Source organism: Numida meleagris, chromosome 1 (genome assembly GCF_002078875.1).
Source record: "Numida meleagris isolate 19003 breed g44 Domestic line chromosome 1, NumMel1.0, whole genome shotgun sequence".
Classification (NCBI taxonomy): Eukaryota; Metazoa; Chordata; class Aves; order Galliformes; family Numididae; genus Numida; species Numida meleagris.
Genome location: NC_034409.1, coordinates 75,849,527 through 75,861,201, shown reverse-complemented (window position 1 = coordinate 75,861,201; position 11,675 = coordinate 75,849,527). Strand labels below are relative to the sequence as shown.

General features: G+C 43.5%; 1 protein-coding gene across 20 annotated transcripts in view; it reads right to left on the bottom strand.

The window, feature by feature from the left end:
- ZNF384 (zinc finger protein 384) overlaps nucleotides 2,735–11,675 on the bottom strand; it is a 28,080-nt gene continuing 19,139 nt past the window's right edge. For all 20 annotated transcript variants that reach the window (XM_021396282.1, XM_021396190.1, XM_021396292.1 and 17 more), the window contains 3 exons: nucleotides 11,053–11,131; nucleotides 10,045–10,203; nucleotides 2,735–9,891 (listed from right to left, as the gene is read on the bottom strand). In XM_021396282.1, the coding sequence (XP_021251957.1) occupies nucleotides 9,616–9,891; nucleotides 10,045–10,203; nucleotides 11,053–11,131 (514 nt within the window). In that variant the 3' untranslated portion in view covers nucleotides 2,735–9,615. The remainder of the gene's footprint in view (nucleotides 9,892–10,044; nucleotides 10,204–11,052; nucleotides 11,132–11,675) is intronic.

The window sequence follows — 11,675 nt, the reverse complement described above, 5'->3', positions numbered from 1 at the left end:
CCTGCTGGATAATCTGGGTGAGGCAGTGCTGCTGGTTTGTAGTAGCACTGTGTTTTGCCATCTGCCGTACTACTTGTCAGCTGTGAGTAACTGCTGCTGTATTATAGAGTTGGACTTTGCTGTACAGTGACAGCGGTACTGACTTTAGGTACCTAACACACCACCAGAACCGTTACATCAAGTTAAACACGTGAGCATGCTCTTTTTTTCTCCACCTCGACAAAACCACTTTTCTGACTGTGCACCACCAGGTGTTACTTCCAGGTTACAGACCCTTCTGCTATAGCCTTCAGGACTCCTTCCCTGAAGGGCCCTTTGCCAGTGGCTGCGCACGCAGCATGCAAGGGTGAGAAGATGAGGGCACAAGTCTGATTATGAAGGGACAGAGACAAAATTATCTTATTTCCTTTGGTCTTTAGGATTTACGACATCCAGGATTGCTGTTTCAGGAGACTGAGGTTAACTTTCTATGACGCACCGTTGAGGAAATGATGAATTTCTTTGGCAAATGTTAAATTTCATTTGCCTTTTTACTGCCTTTTGTTTTTTCTTTTTTTTTCCCTCCTCCTTATTCTCCTGATAGACTATAAAACAACAGCCATTGTTCAGGGTACTTTGTTGCTAGATACCATCCATGAAGAAAACTGATCAGACTTGTTTCTTCTCGTTCCTCCTAAAAATCTTCCCAGGCACCATACCTTTATTTATATGGACCTGCAGGGATTAAGTATTTTAGCAGCCTGCTGTGACAAGAATGAATTGCAGCTGTTCAAATTATTGACCATTTTGCTGATAACGCTATTTGGTTAATTCTGAGATCCACAACGTTCTGAAGATACAAATAGTCCTGTTCCTGTAGTCATTAAAGTTACTCAATATTTTTAATCAAAATCTTTTCTTACTCTTTTTGGTTCTCTTGTGAAGCAACTGGTTTCAGTTAAGCTGAACATTATTGTTAAGCCTCACTTTGTTTTGAAATACTTCAAAATTGTTATATAAATTGCCTTACATTCTTGAATTAAAGAGAAGGATGTGGCTGTTACATAAAAATTGTACTTCCTATATCCTGTCACAGCACTAAACCAGAAACCCCTAAAAGCATTATGTTTGCAGTTACCATGCTTGAGGGAGCTGATGTTACAAAACAGACATTCTTCAGCATTCCGAATTTGGTTAAGAGAGTACCTGGGAATCTCAGCTTACCCTCCAAGCCAAGGCTAGGTATATGTCAAAACACTAGTCCACTGAAATAGAAAGAAAAACACCCTCTGGCTTTGTTGTCACTGCTGATATGAAAGACAGAACAGTACACCTTTGCCTAAAATCTAAATGGTGAACCTCAGCAAAGCATACAAATGAATCTTTAACCTCATTAACTACTGCTGTGAAATTACAGAAAGGAGAGGGAATTTATTAACCCACATGGCATCATGGCCAGAAGTAAAAAAACTTTGAATTCAGCAAAAAACTAGTTCCTGAATTGAGAAGCTCTGAATTGAGAAGTTTGCTTTCTTCCTGTTTATGCTTTCCTTAAAAAGTCAAGGTGCTGACATTAATGGAGAAGTATGTCTCTCAGGGTTCCAGAAGCATCCTGATCTGCAATAGGGTTATCACTGTTGTTACTGCTGAGAGGTGTGATATGTTTTAGAGTGAACACTTCTATGAGTGAAAGTACTGTATCAGTGTCGGGTGAGCTGTGAGCTAACAAACCTCACAGTAAGGCTTTCTCGAGGTTCTGACACCCTGAGCTGTGCTAGGACAGGTGCCCAGTGACTGCGCTGGAGTTGGTCCTCTGGCCAGGTAGGAACAGGGGCAGAGAATGATCTTTAATCTCTCTCTGCTTTTCTCTGTTACATTTTTTATTGTTTATTTCAAGTGTCCATCACATATATCCTTGCTGATCCTCACAAGGAAGGTGATTGTCTGCTCTGCCTCATGAGGCCCCATCTGGAGTACTGCATCGAGGCCTGGGGCCCTCAGCGCAAGAAAGATGCAGAGCTGGTGGAGCAGGTCCTGATGAGGCCACGAAGATGCTCAGACCTCTCTCCTATGAAGAAAGGTTGAGGGAATTGGACTTGTTTAGTTTGGAGATGAGAGTGTTCCAGGGACACCTCATCGCAGCCCTTCCAGTACTCAAAGGAAGCTTATAATCAGGAGGGAGAGCGACTTCTTACATGGTCTAGTAGTGATAGGACAAGGGGGAATGGCTTTAAAGTAAAATAGGAGAAAATTAGGTCAGATGTTAGGAAGAAATTCTTTACTCAGAGTTTGGTGAGGTGCTGGCACAGACTGCCCAGAGAAGCTGTGGATACCTCATCCCTGGAGGTGTTCAAGGCCTGGTTGGATGGGGCCCTGGGCAGCCTGAGCTGGTGGGTGGCAGCCCTGCCTGCAGCAGGTGGGTTGGAGTTCAGTGATCTTTAAGGTCCCTTCTAACCTAAGCCATTCTATGACTGACCCACGTAATTTTACAGGAAGATGCTTCCCTGGCTGGAATACGTTTGAGGCACAAGATCATCCACTGCTATCCCCCACCCAGCCTCATATATTGATAGCTGAGTAACTGTAATACATGCTTAGCCCCCATGGTTATTACCATCCTCCTCACAGGAGTTTACCATTTCAATTACATCCTATTGCTAACACGGTAAATACCTCCTAATTTGATTCAGGATCTGACTGTATTCTACAGAAGGCTTGCACAGCTCACAGAGGGAAGCTAAACAGCCCACTGAAGACTAGTGGTTCTCAGCCTTTATTGATCTACAGATGCCTGCATATTTTCCCTTGGAAATGTAAACACCTGCATAAAATGTAAGCCTCCAGTTTTTCAGTTACCTTACAGACCTCTTAAATGTTGTCCAGGGACCACAAGGTGAAGGTCAGTACTTGAGAGTGATCGTTATGCATACCCAGCAGGTAGCCTACAGTTTCAAAGCCTCTCGCTTAGTTCCCTGTTTGCTGAAAAGGTACACGTTCAACTCTTCTTGGAGGTCCCTGCTCTGCATTTCCTCTGCAGGAAAAACTAGATATACCCACGCTTCATTCTCACAAACATCAGTTGATCCGGACCGCTTTCCCCACACGTGGTAAATCAGCTTTGCACATGAAAGAGGATGCCAAACGCCCCAAACTATAGCTGTGTCCACAGTCCAAAAACATATCCTAATTGAGCAGCAAAACTAGGCATAGACTCTAGTTCTTTGGTGTCATGATTTCTTGCAGTTTTTTTTTTTTTTTCATTCATTACATAGACACTACATGAAATCGAAATGTTTGTTGGACCAAGTCACTACATCTCTCGAGTACTTTGGTGTTCTACTACACAGAAACAAGAAACCATGCACACAAATTTAATCTGTTGTACCTGGAATGACGATTGAACAGGTACCTATCATATAGTTAACGAAATGTACAAAAAAATTTCATTCTATGTTCAGAACTGCACTAGTAAACTTGGGCAGCTTTCGGGTACATTACCTGCAAAATCCTAGACAAGATATATATCCTTTTGTTGATATAAAGATGATAAAATAATTGATAAAAATATAGAAGACAGGCAGAATCTCCTAATTATATTCTATATTATGAAGAAAATTGGATGATGTAGACAAATCTATGAAGTAATGAATTATTACCTATTGCCAATGGTATTTATGAAGATGTTTAGTTCTACCCATAAAACATCCTAGAAGTTGCATAGCTAGAAACTCACAATCAAGAATTTTGAAAGAATTATCTGGCAAGCAAATGGAAACAATGGGCTTTCCTTTCAGAACAACTTTGGAGTTTGAGTGTATTCCAGAAGACCAGTAAATACTTTCATTTTAAAAGTATTTGAAAAATAAGAGGGATCATCCAGGTTGCTTAGAAGCCAGTTGACCTAATGCCGATTTGGCAACATTAGAGTGTAATCTATTTGGGTTACACTCAGGTAAGACATAAGAAACATAATGGTATTTGATTTAATTGAATGAAAAAGATCTCATTAAAAGAATGACATATCCTTTTATGGCAATGTAAGTTTGGTACTGCAAGACAACCGTCCAGGAATAATGTAGCAAGACTTGCATCTAAGTACCACACAGCCTGGTCCTTTTGTAAAGGAAAAGAAAGGCAATAGGTAAGTGCTACGTGACGGAGCCAAGCCTTACCGGGAGACACCTAAACCAGCTCAATTTAATTTAGCTATTTAGAAAGATGAATACAGCAGCTTGATCATGGTCTGTAACTCATTGGAAAGGAAAAGATTTTTGATAGCAGAAGACTATAATGTACTGAACAAAGGCATAATAAGACCCTATGAGAAGAAAAAAACAAGTAAAACAGAACGGCAATTTCAATGGCAGTGAGAACCAGCAAAATAAGGGACATGGTTGATCAACCATAGGGCTTTAAATTGTGCAAGTCTTAAATTTTTCTTGAAGATTTATCTGAATTATAGCCCAGCAATACTATCATTAGTCATGGCTGAGATTCCATTACCATGTTGTGGGTGACTTTTCTAAATGATTTCCAGCCTACATGATGTTTCCTTTTAAAGCAACGAGAATTTGCAAAATCCAGCTAAGAAGTGACAACTGATTCAGTAAAGGACAAGGAGTGCTGCCACATTCCAGCAAAGACTCAAGATGCAAACTAACACAGAACTCCAGAATCAATATTAAGTCCTCTTGGGTACAGACATACAGGAACAAATGGATCGGCATCATGAAGAAAATACAAATTTAAAGATTTCAGGAAGCTGAAGAGGAAGGACCACAAGATCTCGTCAGAGAATATCCCATTCCTACAAGTGGAAGTTAAATAATCAAACTGTTGTCAGCTTGAGAATTCAAAGCTAAAAAAGCTGCACTCTGAAACTGGAAGCTTCCTCTCCGTAGAGGGTAGCTGGGTATGGATGTTATGTTTTGCATCCTGCATGTACCAGCTATACTTTTTAAACTACCCTGCTGCACTCTGAATGTGTTGAACAGCCTCAGAAATTCAAAGAGGAAGACCTGATAAAAACTCAACTAGGTGACAATGCAAGTAAAGTATTTTCCATTATTTCTACACCAGCAACAGGAATCTGGGTAAACAGAAATAAGAAATTCAACTGATTGGGGAAAAAACGTCCTGGAATAAAGTGGCACTTCTGAAACTCGATAGGAAAGCTCCTTAATAAAAGCCAGTTTCTTCCTGTGTCATAGTAAAAGTTACAGAAACAGCAGCAAACTGCACAAACACAAGCAGTACCTTTGAAATAACTGGTAACAAAAAAAATTGTACAGCCTTAAATACACAGACATCCCCGTGCTTGGTAATAGATTCCAAGAAGAGGAAGGATAGAAGACATAAGTAAACAATGCATCAAGCAAGGGAAGGTGATCTCAAGCACCTTTAACGCAAAACAAACAAAAACAACAACAAAAAACCTGACAACACTGCAAGAAATTTTAACTTGCAAGAGATTCCCCAAGGAATTCAAGCAGTCAGCAAAATATCCTTCCCATTTTCAAAATTAATTTCCATAATACTAGACACTGCACCCAAAACAAGTCGATTTTTTCAGACTTCAACATGATGCATACAAGACACGATAATGTGAGTGCAAACTGGCAATTTTCTCCTGTTCATATTGAATATGGGCATGTGGAGGACAGCTACAAGCAGCTAAGAAACCTATGCAGAGTCTGTGCTTCACAAAGCAAATTTCCAAGGTGAGCAAAATTGTGAACTGAGTTGTCTGTAAGAAAAAAAGGTAAGGCAGGAAAATGTGAATGAAAACTATTCTTTAATAAAAAACTATTATATGGCCAAAAACGTCCCAGTTCCACAAAGCTCTGGGTAAAAGCTTGTTCTGGGTTCAATGAGAAAGTCTGAGAGCAAGAAAAAACAATTTAAACAAGGGAAAAAAAAGATAAAAGGCCAAAATACAACACATGGAAAAGGGGAAGGCCAGACAACAAATGAGATAAAATAGATATTATTAAATAGAAAAAAAAACTAGTAAGGAAGGATTTGTGGAAAGCAAAACTACTGATAATAGGAAAGGGATTTTGGATCTTTCATTTGTTTTTGTTGTGTTTTTGTTGGTTTTGTTTTTTGTTTTTAAATAAAAAGCAAACAAAGAAATATTACTAATAGTACTGATGCATGCTAAATAAAAGTGATTAAACCGCTAGTGACAGAGAATAAGGAAAATCAGTCAACAAATACTTCTAATCCCGTAGTCAGAAAGAAACAGAACGTGGCAGTAGTATGAAAATAGCAACTTCTCTTCAGTACCGTAGTATCAAAGCAGGAAATCAGACAACATCTACTGGGGACATATATTTTTAAGTCGGTAAAGAAACAGTCCTAGAAGAATTGACTAACAAGCTCTCTAGCCCGACAATTCCAATTGTAATTAAACGTGGGATATTAGGGAAATACCGTAAGACATTCGTGACAGTATTCCCAAAAGGCAAATGAAAGGGCTCCGTGTCAAAATTAGTCTCAGGCAAAATAATGGAAAAGTTGTTGAGATGAAGAATGAATGAACGAGTGAAGAATAAAACCTACAATCCAAAGGTTTATGAAATACAGATTTTGTAGAGGAAAAAAAAAATGAAACCCTGGTTTCATTCTTAGATGACATCACTATACATTTGGTTCAACAAAGGGGACTGCATAGGTGCAACATACTTAAATTTTCGTAAGGCATTGACCTAGCACCAGAAGTCAAAAAGATTGACTGTACATAATCACATACTAAGAGGATTAAGAAATGCCTTCTAGCCTGCAAGTCTCAAAAAGAAGCTAATAAAAAGTTGCACTGAATGATGCTTTTCAAGTTAGTGTAGGTCAGATGGATCTGAAAGTAAAAAGCAACAACTGATACAGTTTGTGGGTGTCAAAACTGGCAAAGTGGCTTGTGACCTGGACCACTATAAGCCAGGTCAAACAAAGTGGACTTTGAGACATTCTCACATTAAACAACCAGGAAATAAGAACTTGGGAGCATCTCTATAGAAAGGGGGAAAGACTACCATGGGAAGCTGAGATTTCTGATGATGTAGGAGTTGCACCAGATAAGCAGCTAATGTGAACTCCTGTATAATGTTGGAGAAAAGAGAAAATGCAATCCTCTGCAGGCTTAAGGCAAAGGGAAGGGCAACCTTGTCCATGGCACCAGAGCTTGAACACTTAATTTTGAAATGAATGCTTTCACAAGATACAGAAAAATTTGACAAGATGTGGAAATAAAAGATAAGAATAATTCACAGGCAGGAGGAAATCCCTTATAGTGGAAGACTGAAGGAGTTCCCTCTATTTAGCTCATTAAAAAGTAGATTGAGAGATGTTAGTGTTTAAATACCAGGTCAGAGGAGAAAGCTCCACAGTGCTCTAAGGTTCTCTAAATCAGCGGGATGGATCTGAACTGGAAGCCAAAGCCAACCAAATCCAAAAGAGAAACCAGATGTAGATATTTAAAGAGCAAGAACACAAAGCCCTTGCACCAGGTTACCACTGGAAGGGATTTGCTGTGTCCCTGTGCCTCAAAATCAAGCCAATACATTTTGTGAACGTGCACTTGAAATACACTTTAGTTACCAAGGCTCAGTACAGGATAAATAGGTTGAAACGTCACCTGTAAAACGTAGGAGTCAGTCAGCTTCTTCTAGCCTGATCTGTGAACCTACAAAGAACTTCAGCCACTTGCAGCCAAGCCTGCTGACTAAGCACAGGTGCAGAGCTCCAACTTTCACTGCGCAAACCACAAGGCTGCCTGAAGACAGGGATGCATTACTCACGGTGCTCAGTGCTTGCAGCAGCAAGATGCTCGTGCTGCATCTGGTGCGTGGGGAAGGAACACACGGCACAGGGGCAGGCTGCTTGCAGCAGCACCTCTGAGGAGCCTTTTACACAGTTTATTTCTACACAAGGTGATTAAAAAAAAAAAAAGCTCCTTCTGGTTGTTCATACAGAAATCTGCAACTATAGGCTCTGAGTGGGTATTTTAAATCCCAATAACGCATGCTTTTTTTCCCTTGCCTTCTCATTCTCTTCCGAGTCAGCCTCCATGATCCAAAGAAACTAAGAAGTGATACACAAGACCAGTAGTCATGTGGACCAAAAATTAAAAATAAAAATTAAAAAAAAAAACAAACCAAAAGGGAAGGAGAAGCGAAGACGAAGAGAGAGGGAAAAACAAACGAAGATTGAAAATAAAAATTCGCCAGGATAATGCGTTTTATAAACACAGAGATAGAAACAGTTACAGCAAGGACAGAGCGGGCCAGGGGTGGGGAATAGATATTTATATATATATATATGTATATATATATAAATTCACGGGGCCTTCAGTTTATTCTTGTTGGCTCCCCGTTCTCTTTAGATTGGTCTCTCTGCGGGGATCTTCATCCCTTTCTCTCCACTGTCCACCTTTTGGGGATTCTCTCCCATGATCAGGGTCCAGAAGAGGCCACCACTGCCATGTGAGTCCAGCCCGTCTTGGCAAGAGGAGCCTGAGAGAGCACTCTGGTGGGTGCTGAGCAGAGAAGCTAGCCTTTCCCTACCACCCGCCGGCTCCTTGAAAAGACTGGTCTATTCCTCCTCCTCCTTCCCTTTAGGAAACGGGGCAGGACAGGGGCGCGAGTCAGAACTGCTGTTGTTCCACCTTTCGGGAAAGGGAGTAGAGAGAAGGGCGATGATTATTTTGGCAGTCTCTCACCCTCCCCTCCATTGCTTTTTGGTTTGTTGTTGATGCCTGCAGGCTTTTCTGAGGAGGTGGGGGAAGCAGGAGGGAGAAGAGGAGAAGTACAAGCTGCTAGGACATCATCCACAATGGGCAGGAAGAGCAACGAGCAGGAACCCACATTCCTATGGGGCCTTGGCCATCACGCTGCTCAGACAGCTGGGAGAGGCAGCAGCCAGTTCCGACAGACTCCTCTCTATTGCTCTCCACTAGGGGAGAAGAAAGAGTGCAATACTCCATAGCCCCCAGGCAGTGCAGGCACCTGTCCAGCCCAGAGAACATGCCTCACCTCTCCCCCACACTGGTCTCACTTTCCACTGGGGAGAAGGTTTCTCCCATCCAGTCCCGGGGGCAGGACGATCGACCCCTCCTCCCTTTCACAAGCAGGAGGGACAGGAATGGATATTTCCCTCTTAGACACTCAAGGAAATCCTCAAAAAAAACCTTCCAGCTGTGAACCCTGCCACATTCTTCCGTGGCTCACTGAAAGCATGTCCAAGCCCCTGTATGTACTAGGACTCCATTCCATCCACCACGCATGTCTCAACACCTCCCCACCCCCTTCATATGCATCCTACAGTGAGAGAAGGCAAAACGGAGGCCTTTCTTTGGGTTTAAAAGGAGGGGCTCTTGCATGAGGAAGTGATCCCAGCACAGGAAGGGGGCTCTTGCACAAGGAAGCATCCTCCTACCAGGCAGGCTGTTGCACAGAAGGAGCACCCCCTTGATAAAGGCTGTTATTCAAGGGGCTGCCATGAACAGGGTTACACGGCCAGAAGAGGCTGTTGCAGGAGGAGAGGCCAGAGACTGTTGCACGAGGAGGGCCACTGCACAAGCGGTGCCCCTGGGCGCAGGCTATGCACAAGAGGCTTTCTGCTCCCTGGCTTGAGGTCTCTCTAGGAGCTGGAGAGGTGCTCCACTTGGATGGCGCTGGTGCTGACAGTGAGGCAGATGTCCTTGTGATGCTCTGAAGTCTTGTAAGGAGTCAGGTCAAAGGAGCACTGGGGGGGAGGGTTGGGTTGGTTAGTGTCTCCAGAAGGGCCCCCTGCTGCCCCACCTCCCTGCGGCTGGAAGTGCTGCTGCTGCTGAGAGGCCTGGGCTTGGGCCTGAACCACCTGCTGCTGTGGATCAGGGATGTTGTGTTTCCGCATGTGCTTCATCAGGTACGTCTCCTGCAATGGGAAGAATGGCATGAGAGGTGGGGATGACTCACAAAATACAAAGGAACAGGGAGGGATACAACAGCTCACGGGGCTGCTCCCACAGGACCTACTCCCCGGGGAAGCGTTTCCACTTCTGATACCTCTCAAGGAGCCAACACTCACCGAGGTGTAGGCCCGGCTGCAGATGGAGCAGGTATAGACCTTGGCATGTTTCACCGTGTGCGTAGCCAGGTGTACCTCCAGCGAGGCAGCATCTGTGTATGCACGGTGGCAGTTGTGGCACTTGAAAGGTTTGTCTTTGTTGTGCTGCCGTCTGTGGGACTGAGGGATGGCAGCAGGGCAGAGGAAAGAGAAAGCACGTGCAGAGAAAGAAGTGAATATTAAATACTGGAGATGTCTTTACCTCTAACACTCCCTTCCAACCAGGCTCCAATTCCCCCAGGGCCCAGTATGCTGAGCGAGGTACACCTGGCTCCTAGCACAGGACATGGTGCTTTTCACTCCAGCCCACTGCGTCTTCCCCACAGATGCCTTATTTTCTCAGCCCTTCTAGGCATTTGAAGAGCAGCCTCCTAACTCTCTGCAACATTCATCTTCTCAGTCTCAATGCAACTCTTTCAGCTGTTTCCTGCCCTGCTTCTCTTCTGCCTCTCTTCACATTTACTCCCCATGTCTATCAACTGTCAAAGCAAGATCTTCCTCAACTGATCACAGGCATTCTGCCATTTGGTATTTTCTACAATTCTCTTCCTCTGTGATACTGCAACAGGACATACTACCTCTGCTTCCCTAAATCTCTATTCTTACGCTAATTCCATTGTAAAACAAACAACAAAAAAAATCAGATACTGAGATTTTATTCCACTAGTAACATTCAGAAAATGTATTGCCCCAGCTGTGTTAGAGAACTGCAGAACAGATGGGAGGAACGTTACTAAGGTCTCGTCGCTTTCAAGTCAAGCTCATAATTTTACAGGATGCAACTGTTTTTGTGACTTATTTGGGTCACTAGTGCCACAAGAGCCACGAATCTCTTCCGTGCCCAGCACTTCAATAGCATTTCTGTACTCTTTCACTCTCCTCCCAGCTGCCCCAATTTCTCCACCTCCTCCCGCCTGACAGCTGTATTTGCCACCCGCACTGTTGAGCAGGGCATGCCCAGCCTCTTACCTGCAGGTTGGAAAGCTGCGTGAAAGCCTTTTCACAACCAGGGTGAGCGCATTTGTAGGGTCGGTCCCCGGTGTGGATACTGTTAAGGAGGAAGAGCACAAATGGGAAGCAGTGAACAGACAGGCAAGGGAGACTGCCAGGGCCTGACGCTGTGATCAAATCTCACAGCCACTCAGGAGAGCAAGGGTAGGGATGATGTTGCCTCCAGCTGCTGTTCTATCTGGACAAAGAGAGCTCTGCCCAGCTCCCGTGTCCAGCTAGAAGTTAGAAAACATATGCAGTCAAGCAGAGTTCAGAACGTGATTAGGACTGAGGAGTAAGACCTTACGAATGGGTGGCCAGCTTGACACGTGGGCCACCTGAGAATGGGTGGTTAGGAGACTGGGGGTCCAGGCTCCCTGCCTCAAGCTCAGGAGAACCAAGAGGAATCCATTCTCCTGCTTCCACGGTATCAAGAAAGCAGCTCTGCTCCTTCTCAGGATACACACTTCAAAAATACTCCCTTTATATTGTCAGGGAAATGTGTTCACGTCCCTGTACCCCTGCAATGCCAGGACAAGCTTCCACACACTCAGTCCAACCCCCAGAGAACCGGGCTGGGATCCCCTATGGCCAATGCCTCT